The 22,180-nt window shown below is 45.1% G+C and overlaps 1 protein-coding gene and 1 pseudogene across 1 annotated transcript in view; one reads left to right on the plus strand and one right to left on the minus strand.

Moving 5' to 3' along the window:
* NPLOC4 (NPL4 homolog, ubiquitin recognition factor) overlaps positions 1-22,180 on the minus strand; it is an 85,415-nt gene that overhangs the window by 27,116 nt on the left and 36,119 nt on the right. Inside the window, exons 7-12 of the mRNA XM_053568082.1 lie at positions 21,553-21,676; positions 18,953-19,132; positions 13,581-13,667; positions 10,240-10,311; positions 9,690-9,816; positions 2,214-2,374 (exon numbers count right to left, since the gene is read on the minus strand). Coding sequence (XP_053424057.1) covers positions 2,214-2,374; positions 9,690-9,816; positions 10,240-10,311; positions 13,581-13,667; positions 18,953-19,132; positions 21,553-21,676 — 751 coding nt within the window. The remainder of the gene's footprint in view (positions 1-2,213; positions 2,375-9,689; positions 9,817-10,239; positions 10,312-13,580; positions 13,668-18,952; positions 19,133-21,552; positions 21,677-22,180) is intronic.
* LOC128570193 (28S ribosomal protein S18c, mitochondrial-like) lies at positions 19,335-21,358 on the plus strand (annotated as a pseudogene).

Consider the following 22,180-nt stretch of genomic DNA (forward strand, 5'->3'; position numbering starts at 1 on the left):
GCCCACATATTTAAGCTGCATGAGGCAGGAGCAAAATCAGAAGCTTATGAAGGACAGATTGTATCTCTTGGTCTGCTTTAGAGCCAAGTGGACAAAGACTGAAGGTGGGCTATCACTTTACAAAGAGCTCTGCCAGGCTTTCAACCCTGGAGAATTGCAGTCTGGAGATGCAGCAGAGTGAGTCTCACCAATACCCATATCAGACCCGACTAGCTCACTAGCTGTGGGGGTGCAGGTGAGCAGCCCAGCCTACCTCCCCACCGGGGAAAAGAAAGCCCTCTCTGGCAAGAAAAGACCTCCTGGAGTCAGAAGTCTCCTGGTCTCTAGCCTTCTATATGCAACACACATACAACACAACACACCTGTGCAGACAGAAGACAGGCAGCAGCAGCACACAACAGTTGCAGACCCACACATGACATAAATACCGCATGCAAGGATGAAAAATAGCACAAAGAAAAGTCGTAATTAGGAGAAAAATCAATCAAAACTGATCCAAAAATGGCCAGTGATACGAGTTAGCAGATAAGAACATTAAAGCAGTTATTACAACTGTAGCCTCTATGTTAAAAGAATTAAGTAGAAACATGGGATAGAAAAATGACAAATTAAACTTCTAACAATGAAAACTACAGTGTCCGAGACATACAATGTGCTACATAGGATTAATAGCAGATTGGATGTTACAGAAGAAATAAAACAGAGAAAAAGACTGAGGCTGAGTACAGTGGCTCATGTCTGTAACCCCTGAGCTTTGAGAGGATAAAAGGAGAAGATCGCTTAAGGACAGGAGTTAAAGACCAGTCTGGGCAACAAAGAGAAGCCCCGCCTTTTTTTTTTTTTTTTTTTTGTAGAGACAGAGTCTCACTGTACCGCCCTCAGGTAGAGTGCCGTGGCATCACACGGCTCACAGCAACCTCTTAACTCTTGGGCTTACGCGATTCTCTTGCCTTAGCCTCCCGAGCAGCTGGGACTACAGGCGCCCGCCACAACGCCCGGCTATTTTTTGGTTGCAGTTTGGCTGGGGCTGGGTTTGAACCCGCCACCCTCGGCATATGGGGCTGGCGCCCTACTCACTGAGCCACAGGCGCCGCCCGAGAAGCCCCATCTTTACAAAAACATTAAAAAAAAAAAAAGAAGAAGAAATTAGCTGGCACCGTGCATGTCTATCTATAGTCGCAGAAGGACTTCAAGTCTGCAGTGATCTGCGTCAGGCCACTGCACTCGAGTCTGGGCACAGAGCAAAACCTATCTTTGTTTTTTGTTTGTTTGTTTGTTTGTTTGTTTAAAAAAAGGGTGGCGCCTGTGGCTCAGTGAGTAGGACGCCCACCCCATATACCAAGGGTGGCAGGTTCTAACTGGCCCCAGCCAAACTGCAACAAAAAAATAGCTGGGCATTGTGGCGGCCGCCTGTAGTCCCAGCTACTCGGGAGGCCGAGGCAAGAGAATCGCCTAAGCCCAAGAGCTGGAGGTTACTGTGAGCTGTGACACCAGGGCACTCTACCAACAACAACAACAAAAAAGGCTAGATGTGGACGCTCATGCCTGTAACCCCAGCACCCTGGGAAGCCAAGGCAGGAGGATCCCTTGAGCTCAGGAGTTCGAGAACAGGCTGAGCAACAGCACAACAGTGTCTCTACTAAAAATAAAAAAACTAGCCAGGTGTAGAGGTGCCTATAGTCCCAACTATTTGGGAGGCTGAGGCAGGAGGATCCCTTGAACCCAAGAGTCCTTGAGGTTGCTGTGAGTTATGATATCATAGCACTCTACTCAGAGTATTAGAGTGAGACTCTGTCTCAAAAAAAAAAAAAGAAAAAAAAGAAAAAGAAAAGAGACTAATGAACTGTGGGAATAGCTTCAAGTAGCCAAACATGCATTTAATTTGAACTGCCAAAGGAGAATTAACAATTAAAAATAGGAAGACAGCTGTATTAAGCAGAATTCTAAACATGGTCCCAAAATAGCTCCCACCAAATCCTTGTCTTCAGAAGTGGAATTACCTATGCTGTGTTGGTTGTATTTCAAACCTGGCGTCTCACAGCACAAACCCACCCAGCTAGCCCCATGTCCAAGGATTAGCCCTGCTTTATTCATAAGCAGGGCTCTGACCACCACAGCTGACAAACAGTTAATCTGGGCAGAATGCACTGATATGAGAAAGGCCCATGACATATTCACCGCATAATTCTTTTTATTTTTCACTGTATTTTTACCTTATAAAACACATCAGGCACATACTGCTCACTGCTGGACTCTTTGGCGTAGCCGAGCTCTGGAGCATCCTTGCATGGCAGCAGACACTCATCACGGACTAGGGCCATGCACTGATTGGACACCTGGTACCCTTCAAAGTGGACCTGGTTGTCGGGACCACCTGCAAGAGAGAGGCCTTCAGATGGAATCCAACAAAGGACATTCAAAAGCAGTCAGTATCTGTTACTCTTCACTTTTGACACACAGAGAAAGATCTACAAGTGTTTGTCTTGATGGAGTATTATGCAGCTGTAAAAAGCAATGAGTTAATCTCTTTTGTACCAAGTAGAGGTACCTGAGACCATTATCCTAAGTGAAGTAACTCAAGATTGAAAAAACAAATTCTACATGAACTCTAACAATTTGGAACTAACTGATGGGCACACATGGGCACGGAGAAAAGTAAAACTCATTGGAAATCAAGAAAGGGGGTGGGGAGAAAAAGGAAAGGGTAAACGCCTACCTAACAGGTACAGTGAACACTATGCAGGGCTCGGTGCCTATAGCTTAAGCAGCTAAGGCGCCAGCCACATACATCAGAGCTGGAGGGTCCAAATCCAGCCTGGGCCTGCCAAACAACAATGACAACTACAACCAAAAACTAGCTGGGTATTATGGTAGGTGCCTGTAGTCCCAACTACTTGGGAGGCTGAGGCAAGAGACTCACTTAAGGCCAGGAGTTAAACAAAAGGTGACAGGCACATTTACAGCCCTTACGCATCTTTTTTTTTTTTTTTTTTTGAGACAATCTCACTTTTTCACCTCCAGTAGAGTGCCGGGGTATCACAGCTCACAGCAACCTCAAACTCTTGGGCTTAAGCAACACTCTTGCCTCAGCCTCCCAAATAACTGGAACTACAGGCGCCCATCACAATGCCTGGCTGTATTTTTGTTATTGTTGTCATTATGGTTTAGCAGGCCCTGGCTGGGTTCAAACCCAACAGCCCTAGTGCATGTAGCCAGCACTGTAACCTCTGAGTGCTGGGCGCCAAGCCAACTTATGCATTATAAAAGCTATCCATGTAACAAAAACATATGTACCTCTTAGTATTTTGAAATTTAAAAAAATAACAAATAGTTTATCTTGGATAATAATTCAAAAATGTTCTGTGGACATCTGACCTGAGTCCAGACTCACTGAAGCTCCACACACCCTCCCAGCTCCACAGACAGGTGCTGGATTGCTACATGCTCCATCAGAATCAAAAAATTGAGATGTGGCTCGGCGCCTGTAGCTCAAGCAGCTAGGGCACCAGTCACATACACCAGAGCTGGCAGGTTCGAATCCAGCCCAAGCCTGCCAAATAACAATGACAACTACAACTTAAAAATAGCCGAGCATTGGGTGGTGCCTGTGGCTCAAGGAGTAGGGCACCAGCCCCATATACCAGAGGTGGTGGGTTCAAATCCAGCCCCAGCCAAAAACTGCAAAAAAAAAAAAAAAAAAATAGCTGAGCATGGGCAGCGCCTGTGCCTCAGTGAGTAGAGCAGCAGCCCCATATATGGAGGGTTGTGGGTTCCAACCTGGCCCCAGCCAAATTGCAACAAAAAATAGCCGGGTGTTGTGGCTGGCATCTGTAGTCCTAGCTACTTGGGAGGCTGAGGCAAGAGGACTGCTTAAGCCCAAGAGTTTGAGGTTGCTGTGAGCAGTGATGTTACGGCACTCTACCCATGGCAACAGCTTGAGACTCTGTCTATAAAATAAATAAATAATAAAAATGCAAAAGAAAATTGAGACATTAAACATTCTCTAACCTCCATCCTCAAAGCTATGCTTATTTCATTAAGCACTCAGGCTCTTGGTTTTTAGTAACACCAAGGGTCTAAACAACAAACACCATATTACAGCAAACCTTTGTTCTTAAGGGAATGGTGGTGAAGCTGGGTAGATAAATTCATCTGGACACAGCGACAGGGAACAAGAGTGGGTGGTAGAAGAGTAAGACAAATGATTAACAAAAATAGTAGTCAGCTGGCTGGGTGCGGTGGCTCAGGCCTGTAACCGTACCACTCTGGGAGGCCGAGGCGGGATGGGGTCAGGTACCTATAGTCCCAGCTACGTGGGAGGCTGAGGCAAAAGGATCACCTGAACCCAAGAGACTGAGGTTGCTGTGAGCTATAAGACCACGGCACTCTACCCAGGGCAACAGAGTGAGACTCTATCTCTAAATAAATAAATGGTTAAAAAATAAATAAACAAATAAAAATACTAGTGGTTGTATTGTACTCACAAGTCTCTACCTTACAGAAACCTGCACAGGCACCGCATGCAGTCATTGTCACCCGGCACTGGCCCTGATGGTGTGGAGGTGCCGCCCACGCAGAGCAGTGGGGACATGTTGGGGCCTGGCTGGCACCACATACCTGCCACAATTCCATCATGTGGTAAGATACGCCTGCACCCTAAAATGAGGAGGGTGGGCAAAGCTGGGCAGGGCAGCCTGAACCTTCAGAGGAGCTAATACAAGACAGGGAACATGGCCACAGCCATCACTGCGCAATGTGCGTCCAGCATCAGGATGACAGCATGACAACTCCATTTTCATTATTTACTATGGCTCTTGAGAGAAAAAATAACCTTCAATATCTTTATTTCAAAACTGAATCATTTACTGACCATGACACAGAAATTTAGTCCATATGACTTTCAAACACATATCAGAAATGAGACCTGATGGCCAAGCCACCACCAAAGGTGAAGGAGGGGATGAGCCAACTTCTAAGAGGACAAGGCAGGGTCAATGGCTGGCTGCCAAGACCCTGTTTACTAGTCAAGTATATTCTCTGTGGCCCCATTTTGGTGCTCCCAAGAGACGCTGGTCCCATATACCAAGGTTGGCAGGTTCGAACCTGGCCCTGGCCAAAACTGCAAAAAAAAAAAAATCCCCCCTCACACTCTAACACTCAGGAAATTTCAACAGTTTTAAGAGCTCTATGAAAGGAACCTAAAAGCCTGGGCCACTTCACAGTGTGGAGTGGCAGTCACCTAGACAACCTAAACACCCACAGAGACAGAAAGGGGTTGTGATTCGTCAGATACACAAGGATCCTTGAGTCCATGAGGCTTCTAAAGCATTAACTAATTTAAATAGAAGGGTTGGGAAAGTTCTTTGCCAGAATAATAGAAATTGCCAAAGTCAGTGATCACAGATCAGGGAAGTCATCAGCAGGACCTGTGGGTGGAGGGTACAGGGAACTGAGGATCATGCACACATCTTGGAGAACAGCCCGGCCCCGCAAATTACTGACCCATGACAAAGAACCAGTAGAGAGATATTGCAGACACTACCTTAACCCAAGAGTCAAAGTTTAAATCCCCCCTAGTGTGGCAAATTGCACATTCAGGTGCCCCCTTAAAGGGGACATCATTACTGGTGTGGGGGTCCTGCCAAAAACGCAGATCCCAAATCCAGGGACACAGATACACATGCACATAGAAAAGAGATGAAAGCAAATGCGGCAACTGTGCAAATTAGAGATTCTGGGGGAAATCGGTTCATTGAATTAATGCTGAAACTTTGGGAAAAGTATACATCTTTCAAAATAAAACAATGGGCTAAAAAACTTATATTTATTGAATGCTCGCCCCTTAGGCAAGCTACTTACCTTCCTGGGCCTCAGTTTTCTGAACAATATGGGGATAGTATCAGTGCCCATCCCACTCAATTGTAAGAATACAACTGGGAACTTATGAGTAATGGCTCAGTTCACAGCTCAGTAAATGTTAGGTACTTGAAATAAACTAACAGGAGATGACATGCAATTCTACTTATTCCTTTTACCACGTATACACAAGCTTTAAGGAAATGCTAACATGGCTCATCACAGGGTGATACCACAGACCCTACTAGGGGTATTTTGCACTCTAAGGGTTTTGGATACAGTTAGGATGTGTACTGCACTAATGATTATCCTTGCCACACTAATGCAAATAGAGCTGGTTCAAAATCAAGAAAGATTGGGGGGGGCAGGGACAGGGATGAGTAGGAGAGTGAAGAGTGGTACAGTGATACAGAGCTAGCTGGAAATGTCCTAGCTATGGCCGAGTCAATGACCTACTCTCAAGTCTTGGCTTCCCATACATTCTGGCGATACCATCTTTTCAAATCAGGTTTGTCCAGTTGGCTCAACCAGCATCTGGGTCAAATCCTCCATCATTGCATGGGTGCTCACGTCCTGAAGAGGTGGAGACCCCACTGAAGTTATCCTTTGTTTGGGCAACAGGGTCACAGACAGGCTCAGACCCAAAGACCCTGAGATATTTCTGGGGTGCCAGGCTGTGCCCTCATATCTAGTGGCAAAGATGACATGGTTTTTCCTGAGGAATGGGATCTAAGACTAGGAATACCTTCCCGTTAGCTGGAGACTTCAGCCAAAGGTTAGTGACTAGCTGAGGAGAGATGCTGAGGAATAGTTAGGGCGAGAGGAAGGCTGAAGCAAGCCATACCCAGGGACAGGAGGCCTCCCATGCTGCCTCAGACGCCACTTCTGCGGTGACCATGCAGCTGGGGGTAACCTAAAAACCGACCCATCTGCTGGTCTCAGACCACATCCTGCTAACAGGTGACAGCCATAGGGAGGGAACCAAAAGTCTGTGCTTCCCCAAACCCAGGACCCTACCTTACTGGGACATTTCCCAACAGCTCCACAGACCCCACAAGCCCCCTGAGGGGCAGGAAATGCTGAGCACCATGGGAAACCACACCACTAATGGCAAAGCTCTCTGAGTGACCTGCTACCAGCGCTGCATGGAACCCACACCCACACAGCAATGGCCCTTCACAGCGCTGTCCTCACCATGAGTCAGACCCCAGGCCTTCATACATAAAAACGTACACCTTCATTATACAGTTTTGCTATTATTTTTCCGTTATATAGTGACGCTACAACTTGGCTTACTTTTTAGAAATACATGTGTAGGCTATATTATCAAGACATCTTTTTTTCCTTTTTAATCTATACATCTTATCTACATGGTAAAGTAAGGGATGTCACAAAAGGTTCTGAATAGACTTTTTTTTCTTAAGCATACTCATGCTGGGTTCAAACCTGCCACCCCTGGTACTCAGGGCTGGTGCTCTAACCACTGAGATACAGGTGCCCAGCCCACAAAATGTTCTAAAAGGGCGGACTAAGTCTGTTGGTTTCAGACTTAATTAGCCACCTAACCTACTATACCAAGACTTATCAGCTTAAACGAGAGGGCTCTCATGTGATACAAGAAATACACAACCCCCCTCCCTTTTCAAAACAGTGCTGGTTTGGCAAAATTCTGAATTTCATAAAATGTCCTTCTCCTCTGCTCCTCCTGGTGTCCAGGGTCCCCACACTGATATTCTCCAGATACCTGCTGGCCCAGTCAGCTCTCGGCCAAGGATGCCAGGATACAAAATCACTGCCTCCTCCAATCCAAGTCTAAACTTCAACCATTCCCCTGCAAACCTGATCTAAACAACAGTTTAGGAAAAATAAATTTGACTTAACTAATGCATATGTGAAATAAATAACATGTATTATTTTTTTATTTTTGAGCCCAACAGACGCTTGAGATTGCTGTGAGCTGATACCACGGCATTCTACAAAGGGTAACAGAGTAAGAGTGTCTCAAAAAAAAAAAAAAAAAAATTCTCACCAAATAGATTACGTTTTTTTTTTTTTTTTGTAGAGACAGAGTCTCACTGCACCACCCTCCGATAGAGTGCCGTGGTGTCACACGGCTCACAGCAACCTCTAACTCTTGGGCCTACGCGATTCTCTTGCCTCAGCCTCCCAAGCAGCTGGGACTACAGGCGCCCGCCACAACGCCCGGCTATTTTTTGTTGCAGTTTAGCCAGGGCTGGGTTTGAACCCGCCACCCTCGGCATATGGGGCCGGCGCCCTACTCACTGAGCCACAGGTGCCGCCCCTAGATTACGTTTTTATAAATTGGTTCTCCAACTTATAACTTCTTATTCCTTGCTCTGTGCCTGTAGCTCAGTGGCAAGGGCGCAGGCCCCATACACCAGGGCTAGTGGGTTCGAACCCAGCCCAGGCCTGCTAAACAACAATGACAACTACAACAAAAAAATACCTGGGCATTCTGGAGGATGCCTGTAGTCCCAGCTACTTGGGAGACAGAGGCAAGAGAATCATTTAAGCCCAGGATTTAGAGGTTGTTGTGAGCTGTGATGCCATGGCACTTTACCCAAGGCGACAGCTTGAAGCTCTATCTCCAAAAAAAAAAAAAAAATCAAACAAAAGAAAAAACAATATAAATAGGCTGGGTGCAGTGGTTCACACCTATAATCTCAGCACTCTGGGAGGCCGAGGTGAGTGGATCACTTGAGCTAATAGGTTTGAGACCAGCAAGAGCCCATCTTTTTTTTTGTTGTTGTTGCAGTTTGGCCAGGGCCGGGTTTGAACCCGCCACCCTCGGCACATGGGGCCGGCGCCCTGCTCACTGAGCCACAGGCGCCACCCAAGAGCCCATCTTTTAAAAAAAAAAAAAATAGCCAGGCGTTGTGGTGGGCACCTGTAGTTCCAGCTACTTGGGAGGCTAAGAAGAGAATCACTTGAACCCAAGAATTTGAGGGTGCTGCAAGCTGTGACGCCCCGGCACTCTACCAAGGTTGACAACAAAAGACTCAAAGTAAAAAAAAAGATAGTTCTATTCATGATGTCAAAAACATGTAATTTACAGAAAAAATAAATAAAATAAATAAGTTATAGAAACATTAAATCCCTCTTCTCCTGCACAGAGAGACATCAGAGTCATCTCTGATTATTGGAAAAGCCCGTAGGCAGACCCCCGAGCTCAGATTAAAAGCCCTAAGTATTCACTTGGACTTGGGACAGGAGCACCAAGTGTGAGGAGCATTAAGCTGAGGTCAATTCTGGTGATGATGCTGGTTAGTTCAGAATTCTACCATAAAACAGAAGGAAGAATCCATATCCCACACACCCATGGAGAAAATGCAATATAATTAAGTTAAAGATAAAAAGCTACAGAAAAAGGAAGAAAAAAAAAAAAAAATCTCACTTTGTCACCCTTGGTAGAGTGCCATGGAGTCATAGCTCATAGCAACCTCAAACTCTTGGGCTCAAGCAATTCTCATGTCTTAGCCTCCCGAGCAGCTGGGACTACAGGCACCCGCCACAACGCCCGGCTATTATTAGAGACAAGGTCTCACTCTGGCTCAGGCTGGTCTCAAACCTATGAGCTCAGGCAATCCACTCACCCCGGCCTCCCAGAGTGCTGGGATTACAGGTGTAAGCCACTGCACATGGCCTAAGAACAGAAAAAAAAAAAAAAATTTTTTTTTTGCAGTTTTGGCCAGAGGTGGACTTGGAACCCCCCCACCCTCCAGGTATATGGGGCTAGCACCCTACTCCTTGAGCCACAGGCGCCGCCCAGGAACAGAAAATATTAACAAAGTGGTAACTCTCCCTATTTATACCTGTAGCCACTGCAGTAACAAACTTGGATCCAAAATGTCCATCTGGAGAGAGACGACAAATGTTGGGATGCTTGTTCTGGAAGTCCCCTGCAGTGATGCACTCTTCTGAACTCAGGAAGTAGGTGTCCTACAACGAGAAGTAGCAAATCAGATTTTACAGCATCATGTCAAAAGATGCTCCTATTTCTTCTTTGGAAAATAAGAACTAAATTATAATGCCCTCAAAATCACATTGAAACAAAGACCTATAATTCCTTGCCATCACAGATTCTCATCTAAAACCACCCACAAATAGATACCAGAATCATGACGCAAACCACCCTGCCCACCTCCAGCATAACGTCTGGAAATCACTGGTCTGTAAAGGTGAGGTGGGTTTTGTTCTGCAAGAAACAGCAAACAGACCCATCCTCAATTTACTGATAAGAATGTCTTAAAAATTAATTTGGACAATTTGTGTACAAGCTGAGCAGAGAGACCCACAGAAGTGAGTCAACACTGACTGTGCCCAAGCTGCAGGGCTGAGCCTACGCGTGTGTCTCCAGCTCACCTTATTCCGACTGTACCGGACTGTACCCTTTCGGGTGTCTTCTGAGACGAGGTCAGTAAATATCCAGCCAACCTTAATAAAAAAAGAAAGTATCTTTTGATTATCTCCCTGAAAGAGATAACAAATGATTTCTAGCTCTGCCCAGAAAGCTTAAGAAGAACATTTTCAGTCAAGGACTGCTCAAGTAAAGATGCCACACCAGGGGGCGGCGCCTGTGGCTCAGTTGTAAGGCGCCGGCCCCATATACCGAGGGTGGCGGGTTCAAACCCGGCCCCGGCTGAACTGCAACCAAAAAATAGCCGGGCGTTGTGGCGGGCGCCTATAGTCCCAGCTTCTCGGGAGGCTGAGGCAAGAGAATCGCTTAAGCCCAGGAGTTGGAGGTTGCTGTGAGCTGTGTGAGGCCAGGGCACTCTACCGAGGGCCATAAAGTGAGACTCTGTCTCTACAAAAAAAAAAAAAAAAAAGATGCCACACCAGGGCTTTCCAATTCTGCTCAATAGCAACTGACCAACACTCCCCATGATGCTGTGCTGCTGGATTGGAAATGAACTTTTCTCAGCACCGTCCCTGGGCCCAGGACTGTGGTGGATGAAAGATACCAATGGGGCACAGGTGAGAAGGGTACTAAAGCTACATGAGGAAGACAAGATGCAACCAGGCAAATAAATAGTTTAGATGCTGGGTCTTTCTCCACAAGGTAAGGAAAAGGATTCCCCAGGAAGAGGTACTTATATATAAAGGGACTTCACATGGCTGCCCCTCAGAACTCTTGTGCAGGGCGGGACAGTAGCATATGAGAACACAAGGCTCTGAACCCATCGGCCCAGTCCCAGAGGCCTGGCCTCCTGTGCATGCCCAGCTGTGACAGCAACTGTGTGTTCTGTGGTTTCTGGACCTCCCTCTGCCCGTGAATTCTACAGAAAGCTACATTTTTTTATTAGAAGCCTGCCAAGCTGGGAGCAATGGCTCATGCCTATAATCCCAGCACTCCAGAAGGCTGAGGCAAGAGGGTTGCCTAAGCTCAGAAGTTCAAGCCAGCCTGAGCAAAAGTTAGACCCCATCTACTAAAAACGTAGAAAAATGAGCTGGGTATCATGATGGATACCTGTAGTCCCAACTATTCAGGAGACTGAGGTTAAGAGGATCACTTTTTTTTTTTGAGACAGAGTCTCATTTTGTCATCCTTGGGAGAGTGCTATGGCATCACAGCTCACAACAACCTGAAACTCTTGAGCTCAAGTGATCCTCCTGAATCACCCTCCTGAGTAGCTGGGACTACAGGCACCCACTACAACGCCTGGCTAATTTAAAAGATAGGGTCTCGCTCTTGCTCAGGCCAGTCATGAACTGCTGAGCTCAGGCAATCCACCTGCCTCGTCCTCCCAGAGTGCTGAGATTATAGATGTGACCACTGCTCCCAGCTTGCAGGAGGATCACTTGAGCCCAGGAGTTTGAGGTTGCTGTGATCTATGACACCATAGCACTCTATCAAGGGTGACGAAATGAGACTCTGTATCAAAACAAATAAACAAACAAAAAAAAAACCAGGCAGTCTCTACTCCTGCCCTCAGAGGTTGGGGCAACTGGAGGCTGTCACCCTCCTGAGCTCAACGTGACACACAATGCCCCACATCCACCTCTTGCTGACATGACCAGGCATATTGCTAAGACCTTTGTTGTCTTTAGAAATGCCCAGGTGAACAAAAAGCCCAAAGAGGATGGCAACAGAGAAAAAAAAGACTTAAAGGATAAATGTAATTAAGCAAATAAATAAATAAAGCAAATTAAGCTGAGATAAATAAGAGCTTAGTAACTAGTATTTTAGAGAAAGGCTATAACTATCCTTGAGACCTTCTATTATAATTATGATTATTGTAAACTGTAAGTTTATAATAATTATAAGTCAAAATTGGACCAATTTCTCTTTTGAGTAAGAGAACTTCCAGAATTTGAATCCTCAATCAATCAAGATGCTCACTCCTTGTTGAAAACAATAGGACACTTTTTCAGACAGGTTAGACTGCGCTCAGCAGCATTCCTAAGTTAGACATCACGTTTCCAGCTCCCTTCACTTCATCTGTAGAGAAATAAAATAAAATAATCTATAGAGATTATTTTTCACTGTCTAAATTGATTAGAAAATAAAGGATAAAACCTACATAACTATTAATATTGAACTTCTAGGCTCGGCGCCCGTAGCACAGTGGTTATGGCACCAGCCACATACACAGAGGTGGTGGGTTCAAACCCAGCCCAGGCCAGCTAAACAACTGCAACAACCACAACAAAAAATAGCCAGGTGTTGTGGAGGGCCCTTGTAGTCCCAGCTACTTGGGAGGCTGAGGCAAGAGAATCACTTGAGCCCAAGAGCTGGAGGTTGCTGTGAGCTGTGACGCCATGGCACTCTACCAAGGGCAACATAGTTGAGACTGCCTCAAAAATAAATAAATAAATAAATAAACATTGAACTTCTAAGATGTGTTCAATTCATAGCTCAACACTGATCTGTAAAAACCTTTTTTTGGGGGGTGGGGGGGTGTCAAGGAGATAGGTCTCCGTCTGTCACCCAGGATGGAATATAGTGGGTGCTCACCTAGCTCCCTAAGGTCTCAACCTCCCGAGCTCAAGCCATCTCCCCAACTTGGCCTCCCAAGTAAGTGGGACTACAGGCATTCACAACACCAGACTAATTTTTTTATTGTTTTTTTTTGTACAGTCAGTCTTGCTATGTTGCCCAAGCCGGTCTTAAACTCCTGATGATTCTCCCATCTCAGCCTCCCAAGGTGCTAGGTTTATAGGCATGAGCCACCGTGTCTAGCCTAAAAGCCTATCTTTAACATTCCTGAGAACTTGAGCAAAGATCTGAGATACACCAGATCAACAGATCAAAAGAAAATTCTCCTGGCTCAGACACCTCAACTATAAATGGGAAATTCTACGATGACTGATAAGGAAACACCAGAAGCTCCGAGTGCCTGGCACAGAAAATGAACTGTCAACGGGACTCCAACATGGGCCATCCTCAGCCTCCAAGCTGCATGAAGAGTGCGCAGGGAACAGGCACAGTGTGGCTGGCACCACAGGCCCCTGACACCCCATCTGCCTTCCCTTCTGTACTGGGATCATTTTTTTATAAGGTCAGGAAAATGCTCTCATTTTACTTTAAGTCAGAGGAATGTAAAAGCTATCAGCACAAGAAACACAAGCAAAGTTTCAAAATGTGTGAAGCCAGCACCTGACCTATGCAGATGGGGAAGCTAGTCCCAGGCGATGCCACACCACCCGCCTGGATGCCACCAGAGCCAGGATCCCCCAAAGGCTGCCCACTGATGCCTCAGTACCTTCCTCAGGCCAAGTTTGGCAGCGATTTCATCGACCACTTCAGCTTTTGGATCTTCGAGAAGCTCCAAGCTGTTCTGTGTCCCAATCTGTCAAGAATCAAAGTAGGAATGTGGACTTAGAGGGGAAGGCTCAGAGCACAGCACCTACCCTCCCCACATCCATCTCTGGGGCCAGGGGGGCACATCTCCACCTGTCAGAAAGAAAAATTACAGCCACAGATAAAATATAACCCATATCCCTCCAGGCTTTTCTCTTTGTCAGGGTGCAATGCATTTTTAGTAGCAAATCTAAGACATTGTGAAGATGCAGAATCCAGGACGCACACGTCACAAAGCTCTGTAGCAGCTGTGTTCAGGACTAAGTTTTTACACTGTGTCTGATTCTTTCTTTTAAAGGTTCCTTCACTGGGGAATGAAGTTATTTTCAAACTTCCTTGGATAAGTAGTTTCATTCCAAATACGTCTGGATAGATTAAGCAAGATTAAAGCCACAAGGTAATGATTTATTCCAAAGAAAAAGCCTTGCAAGATTCATGTGCTGCTCCTGCAGGGACTATATTGGCTTCTTAGCCAAAAGACTGACTTAGGGAGAGTAAACTCCACAGAGCAAGTGGTAAACACACACCCTACGTAAACAAAAAGGCATCTACAATCAGGGACATGCTTGCGAGGAAGCAGTGTGCATGGATGGGGCAGCTGGCAGCCTCTGGTGATTAATGGCTGATGTGGAACCTACAACCAAGATGTCACATCCAGCAGTGAACAGTCTTTGCCAACATATTTAAGCTTCACTTACAGGCAACTTGTGGGTCACCGATGACATTCCAACAGAAACCCTGGCCATAAGAACAAGAAAAGTGAAGATAAAGGCAAAATGAGTTTTTTATATGTATGTATGTATTTTTTTTTCTTTTTTTTTTTTGAGACAGAGTCCCACTATGTTGCCTTTAGTAGAGTACCGTGGTGTCTCAGCTCACAGCAACCTCAAACTCTTGGCCTTAAGCGATTCTCTTGTCTCAGCTTCCCAAGTAGCTGGGACTACGGGTGCCTGCCACAACACCTGGCTATTTTTTTGTTACAGTCATCGTTGTTTCTTTTTTTTTTTTTTTTTTTGTAGAGACAGAGTCTCACTTTATGGCCCTCAGTAGAGTGCCGTGGCTTCACACAGCTCACAGCAACCTCCAACTCCTGGGCTTAACCGATTCTCTTGCCTCAGCCTCCCGAGTAGCTGGGACTAGAGGCGCCCGCCACAACGCCCGGCTATATTTTGGTTGCAGTTTGGCCGGGGCTGGGTCTGAACCCGCCACCCTCGGTATATGGGGCCGGCGCCCCACCGACTGAGCCACAGGCGCCGCCCGTCATCGTTGTTTCTTTATCTGGCCAGGGCTGAGTTCGAACCTGCCAACTTTGGTGTATGTGGCTGGTGCTGTAACCACTGTGCTACGGGCGCCAAGCCTTGAGTTATATTAATTCGATCTATCCTTATAAATTAGTAAAAATCTGGCAAAACAAAGAGCTTTACATTTGCTGTTATCACCCACATGGAGGCTCCCAGATACAGACCTAATCACAAACTCTAAACAAATCTAAGGAAAAAAATTTATTTATTTATTTATTTGAGACAGTTTCACTCTGTCGCCCCTGGTAGAGTGCCTTGGCATCATAGCTCACAACAACCTCAAACTCCTGGACTCAAATGATTCTCTTGCCTCAGCCTCCTGAGTAGCTGGGACTACAGGTGTCCATCACAATGCCCAACTATTTTTATAGACGAGGTCTCATTCAGGCTCAGGCTGGTTTCGAACCTGTGAGCTCAGGCAATCCACCAGCCTCAAACTCCCAGAGTGCTGGATTACAGGCATGAGCCACTGCATCCAGCCCAGAAAATGACTCATTTAATGACATGTGGCACCATGAACTTCAACTTCTATGAAGCCACAGGTTATTGGAGGTCAACCGTTTCCACTGCCAGGATCCTCAATTTGGGAGCCTTGATGCTGCTGCTTGTAGCATGGACACAAGAGGTTTCTGTACAAACTTTTTTAAAATTATACTTTTAATACAACTGTTAAACTCCCCATGAAAGAGAACCTGTACAGAACTGGACACAGGCACGCTGTGCTTCCAGCAGCATCCTCATCACACAGCACACTGGTGCCAAGTGTCAGGGAATCCACACTCCTCTACTGCCATCTACTGTCCCTTTTTTACACAAATCATCACAAAAAACCTCCAGGAATACAAATGTCAAGGAGATGTAGAAGACATTTAAAATCTGTATAAATCCAGCTGATCAGGAAAGACAGTGCATCTGTGCAGGGCCACAAAAGAACTTGCTGCCACTGGTATCAGCCCAGAGCCTGCAATCCTAGATCCTGCTGAGCAGACTGAAAATGCCCCACCACTAAGGGAGGCTAAATAAATAGCAGGCCAGCCAGAGTGACCTCTGGAGCTCAGTGCAAGGTAGAAGAGAATGTGCATGGCATAGGTCAGTAAGACACACAACAAAATTAAGAGCTATATGGCGCCTGTGGCTCAGTGAGTACGACGCCAGCCCCATATACAGAGGGTGGCGGGTTCGAACCCAGCCCCGGACAAACTGCAACAAAAACAGCCGGGCCTTGTGGGGGGTGCCTGTAATCCCAGCTACTTGGGAAGCTGAGGCAAGAGAATTGCCTGAGCCCAAGAGCTGGAGGTTGCTGTGAGCTGTGATGGCACAGCACTCTACCGAGGGTAACAGAGTGAGATTCTGTCTCTAAAAAAAAAAAAAGAAAAGAAAATTAAGAGCAAGGAGTATAAATCTGTGCATGTGTGTAGGCACCTGCCTACATTAAAATCAAACTTTAGAAGTCAAACCAAAAATTCTTTAAAAAAAAACAAACCATGAAGTTCTTAAATATGAGGCCAACTGCACAGGAGAGCAGGGGACAGGGTGAAGGGGTTAAATATACCAGCTTTATAAATCTGACTCTGAACTATGCGAATATTTTTTCTTTTCCAACTTTTTTCTTTTTCTTTTTTTTTTTGAGATAAGAGTCTCACTTTGTTGCCCTTGGTAGAGGGCTGTGACATCACAGCTCACAGCACCTCAAACTCTTGGCCTCAAGCAATCTTCCTGCTTGAGCTAGCTTTTATATTTTTAGCAGAGACAGTTTCACTCTTGCTCAGGCTTGTTTCCAACTCCTGAATTCAAGAAATCCACTTGTGGCTCAGCACCAGTAGCACAGTGGTTATGGCGCTGGCCACATATACCGAGGCTGGCGAGTTCAAACCCAGCTCAGGCCAGCTAAGCAACAATGACAACTCCAACAGAAAAATAGCTGGGCGTTGTGGTGGGCACCTGTATTTTGGGTGGCTGAGGCAAGAGAATCACTTGAGCCCAAGAGTTTGAGGTTGCTGTGAACTGTGATGTGGTATGTCACTCTACCCAGGGTAACATAGTGAGACTCTGTCTCGAAAAAAAACAAAAAAGAGAGTGGTGCCTGTGGCTCAGTGAGTAGGGCACCGGCCCCATATACTGAGGGTGGCGGGTTCAAACCCAGCCCCAGCCGAACCACAACAAAAAAATAGCCGGGTGTTGTGAGGGGCGCCTGTGGTCCCAGTTACTCGGGAGGCTGAGGCAACAGAATCGCCTAAGCCCAGGAGCTGCATGTTGCTGTGAGCTGTGTGACACCATGGCACTCTACCAAGGGCGATAAAGTGAGACTCTATCTCTACAAAAAAAAAGAAAAAAATCCATTTGCCTCGGCTTCCCAGGGTGCTAGGATTATATACACAAGCCACTACACCCAGCTTTTTCCAAGTTTTCTTTTTTTTTTTTTTATTAAATCATAACTGTATACAATGACATGATTATGGGGCATCATACACTCACTTCATAAACTTTTTCCAAGTTTTCTTATAAAAAATTTCCAACATATACCAAAGGGTAACGAATGAATTTTACAGGGAACACCCATATCCCCACCACCTCATTCAGGCTGAACATTCACTATGCTCTGTCGGTCCCTATAGTCACCCACCAACCCATCTTATTTTTCTGTTAGATTTCAAAGTAGATACAAGTATACTTCCCCCTCTACAGTTCACCATGCACAGTATCAACTACAATTCAAAAGTTATATAGAATTTTTGCTTTTGTAGTGCAATTTATATAATGAGAAATACATCATAAAAATATTTCATATAAATATAAAACAAATTAAAATGTATAGGTTTATACACACACACCCAATTCCTAAAAACCAAAAATAAAGTACATAACTAGTTGGTGGCACAATTACACAGAGGCCCTTCTAACGATTTCTCAGCATCGTTGACTGTACAGACACCCCTAGTGGGTGAGACAAACCCTAAAGACCCTTCTCCTCACCTGTAAAGTATCACAAGAATGGACAAGCAAATATCCAATGTACTCAATATTAATATGAAGTCAGCAGACAATCTAATTCACATCCACATAGGAAAAAAACTCATTTCAATTCAAGCTGTGGTGAGGAAGAATGAAGGAGAGAGACTGGTGTGCCCCCACTGAATGGGCACAATGTCGGGTGTACAGCACTTTTGGGTGCAGGACATAACTACAAGAGGGACTCTACCTAACAAATTCAAATTTTGCGACTTGGTTATTTGTACCCTCATATTAACCTGAAATTTAAAAAAATAAATTTAACTAAAAAAATAAATCTTGGGCAGCGCCTATGGCTCAGGGAGTAGGGCCCTGGCCCCATATGCCTGAGGTGGCAGGTTCAAACCCAGCCCCGGCCAAAAACTGCAAAAAATATTAATAATAATAAAATTAATTTTAAAAAATCTTAAGACTATTTCCAGTCCTACTTTGGTAGCAGTTTTCGTCACTCTGTGACACTGTTACTCTGACAATGCAGTGTGAGTGGCATATGATGAGTAATGAGATGACGCTGTGGCATCTAACTTGGTGCTTGCTAGGACCATGACTGCCGTGTGGGGAGGACGGGAAGAGTTGAACGAAGCAACCCTCAACACTTCAGAGGCAAGTGCCACACTTGGGACCTATGACAGACAGAATGCTCTAACAGTCTTTGTTCAATTTACTTAAGTCAATAAATGTGCTAGTTATGTAAGAAAATATCCTTATTCTTAGGAAATACACACTGAAAAATAAATAATAATAAAAATAAAAAAATAAAAAAGATAAAATAAATAAATAAATAAAACAAGGAAATACACACTGAGGTATTTAGGGGCCATGTTCTCGCTCTCCCGACTCAGAACATAAGCATCGTGCAGAAGGAGCCAAGTGGAGAGAATATGTCGTGACAGTACAAGGCCAGATGCAATCTGCAAAAGGCCACAGACAGACAGACGTCACCTGTGGACCCTGAGACGGTTACCTGAGGGGGTTCATAAATCGCAGCCACTTCTGCCCTGATGCCAAGAGGGATGTCCTTGTGCTCTGTGTACCGACCATACAAGTACCCGAAGTGCTGGTTCCCTGTCTTTCTCCAGAAGTCAAGGAAGCGGTCAGCTACTGTGTGGTTCTCAAACATGATATTGTCCACGTGCCTGTATTTCTGTAAAAAATGAAACCATTTCATCAGAAACAAATCATTTAAGGGGCCAGATGTGGTAGCTCACACCTGTAATCCCAGCATTACGGGAGGCTGAGGTGGAAGGATGGCTTTAGCACAGGAGTTCAGATCAGCCTGGGTAACACAGCGAAACCTCATCTCTACAATATAAAATTTAAAAAGAAGAGAAGAGGAAAGAGGAATCATGGCAGCTATGGTTTGCAGTGGTTTAGGGAGGAAAAAGCTGACTAGCTTGTTAAAGGCTTCTATCTATTTCACATACCCTGGCACTCCCTCAGTGCTGTGGAGCAGAGGTTCTTCATAATATTAAACAGGCAACCAGCAACGAGAACATGCCTGCTGCAATGGAAAATCCTCATAAGAAACCTCTTAAGAAATATTATCTTGGCTCGGCACCTATAGCTCAGCAGCTAGGGCACCAGCCACATACACCAGAGCTTGATCTTACTCTCCATGAATCCACCATGTTATTTGGGCCTGCCAAATAACGACTACAACCAAAGAATAGCCGGGTGTTCTGGCAGGCGCCTATAGTCCCAGCTACGTGGGATGCTGAGGCAAGAGAATCACTTGAGTCCAAGAGTTTGAGGTTGCTATGAGCTGTGATGCCACGGCATTCTACTGAGGGCAATAAAGTGAGACTCTGTCTCAAAAAAAAAAAAAAAAAAAAAATGTTATCATGGCTCAACACCTGTAGCTCAAGCAGCTAAGGTGCCAGCCACATACACTAGAGCTAGCGGTTCAAATCCAGCCCGGGCCTGTCAAACAACAATGACAACTACAACCAAGAAATAGCTGGGTGTTATGGTGGGCACCTGTAATCCTAGCTACTTGGGAGGCTGAGGCAAGAAAATCATTTAAGCCCAAAGAGTTGGAGGTTGCTGTGAGCTGTGACTCCATGGCACTCTACCTAGGGCAACAGCTTGAGACTCTGTCTCAAAAAACAAAAGAAACAAACAAAAAAAAAGAAATGCTATCTTTTGTGGAAAACATGTAGATTATGAGAATGTACAGCTTTTGTCCCAGTTTATTTCTCCATTTACTAGATGCATTTACGGAAGCACATAACAGAAAAAATATAAAGAAATCACAGAAGTAATTAAAAGAGCTCAAATAATGAGGTTTATGCCAGTTACATATAATAATCCTGCATATTTCAAAGTCCCTAAAGTTTACAACATCAAGTATGTTATCACTAATAAACTTACTTTACAAGCCAGGCGCAGTGGCTCACGCCTGTAATCCTAGCACTCTGGGATGCCAAGGCAGGTGGATTGCCAGAGCTCACGGGTTCAAGACCAGCCTGAGCCAGAGCAAGACCTCATCTCTTAAACTAGCCAGGCATTGTGGTGGGTACCTGTAGTCCCAGCTACTCAGGAGGCTGATGCAAGAGAATCGCTTGAGCCCAAGAGTTTAAGGTTGCTGTGAGCTGTGCCGTCACAGCACTCTACCAAGGGCGAAAAAGTAAAAATAAAAATAACTAAAATTGGGCGGTGCCTATGGCTCAAAGGAGTAGGGCACTGGCCCCATATGCTGGAGGTGGTGGGCTCAAACCCAGCCCCGGCCAAAATAAATAAATAAATAACTGAAATTGGCTGGACGCCTGTAGCTCAAGTGGCTAAGGCGCCAGCCGTATGTACCAGAGCTGGTGGGTACAAACCCAGCCCGGGGCTGCCAAACAACAATGACGACTACAACCAAAAACTAGTCAGGCATTGTGGTGGGCGCCTGTAGTCCCAGCTACTTGGGAGGCTGAGGCAAAAGAATCACTTAAGCCCAGGACATGGAGGTTGCTGTGAGCTGTAATGCCAGAGCACTCTATCCAGGGTGACAGCTTGAGGCTGTCTCAAAAACAAACAAACAAAAAAAAAAATCTGAAATTAATCTCACTGTGGTTTAACCTAAAATACAGATTTTCACAATCTCTAAGGTTAAAAACTTGTTTTCAAGAACAAAGACATGGAAGGAAGGTGGAAGGTTGGTTTCCATAATAGCCAAGGAGGACTCAGAATTCTCTCTGAGGACCTGGGCCAGACAGTAGCAGGGGGATGAAAGGGCTCCTCCTGTGGGCCAGCAACAAAGGCAGCAAAAGCCATCAATTCCCTCCTTCCCAAGCCAAGTTCTTCTCCTTAAGCAGATTCTTAAAGGCAAGGCCATAAGCACTGGGCATTTTAAATAACTACCAAGAACATTCTCCATAGGAGCTGACAGAATAGAAATCTGAAGGCTCCCACTCTGTTAGAGCTAGAAAACTGAAAAATGCTGTCTTCGGTTTATGACCTCCATAAAAGGTCAACTAATCCATCAACAACCTCCATTACCTGGCCAAGGAGGGGCTTTTCTGGAAATTTCCACATCTCGGCCGTGAAAACAAACCTAGGCAGACACAGGGAACATCTCACCTGTCTATTCAGTGTGATAGCACTCGGCTGGCACTTGGTACAGATGCCGTTGGGCCACGGAAGGTGTCCCTCACACCCTGATTTAATCTTGCAACTGATGTTCTCCAAGGCAACAAACTTTCCCCTGAATAAGAAGAGAACCAACAGTCAAATATCACAATGATGAAATGTTTAGCAAACATCTTATATCTTCTAACACCATTCTAAGAAGCTAAGTGTGCAGTAAACAGCTGTAATAGTTCTAGCACATTCAAACTTCTAGCTTCTATCACATACAAATAGACTATACAGAAACACACAACTATCTTTCTTCAGAATTCAGTTTTTATTTTCACCATCTATCACAAACATCCACAAAGGTTTTCAAGAATACTGTAGAACATCTATTGATCCAGCTGGTGCCACTGAGAGGAACTAAGGCTCTTTTAAGTTTCATTAATTTGCCAGAAACTTTGACATTATTAGCCCAGTGCTTTTGTAAAAAGTACTTTACATTTGAAAAAAAATTATTCTCAATGACTTAAGTTGTGCTTTAAAAAAATAAAACTTTTTTTTTGGAGATGAAAGTCTCGTTTTGTCACCCTTAATAAAGTGCCATGGCATCACAGCTCACAGCAACCTCATACTC

The sequence above is a fragment of the Nycticebus coucang genome, chromosome 18, assembly GCF_027406575.1.
Source record: "Nycticebus coucang isolate mNycCou1 chromosome 18, mNycCou1.pri, whole genome shotgun sequence".
NCBI lineage: Eukaryota > Metazoa > Chordata > Mammalia > Primates > Lorisidae > Nycticebus > Nycticebus coucang.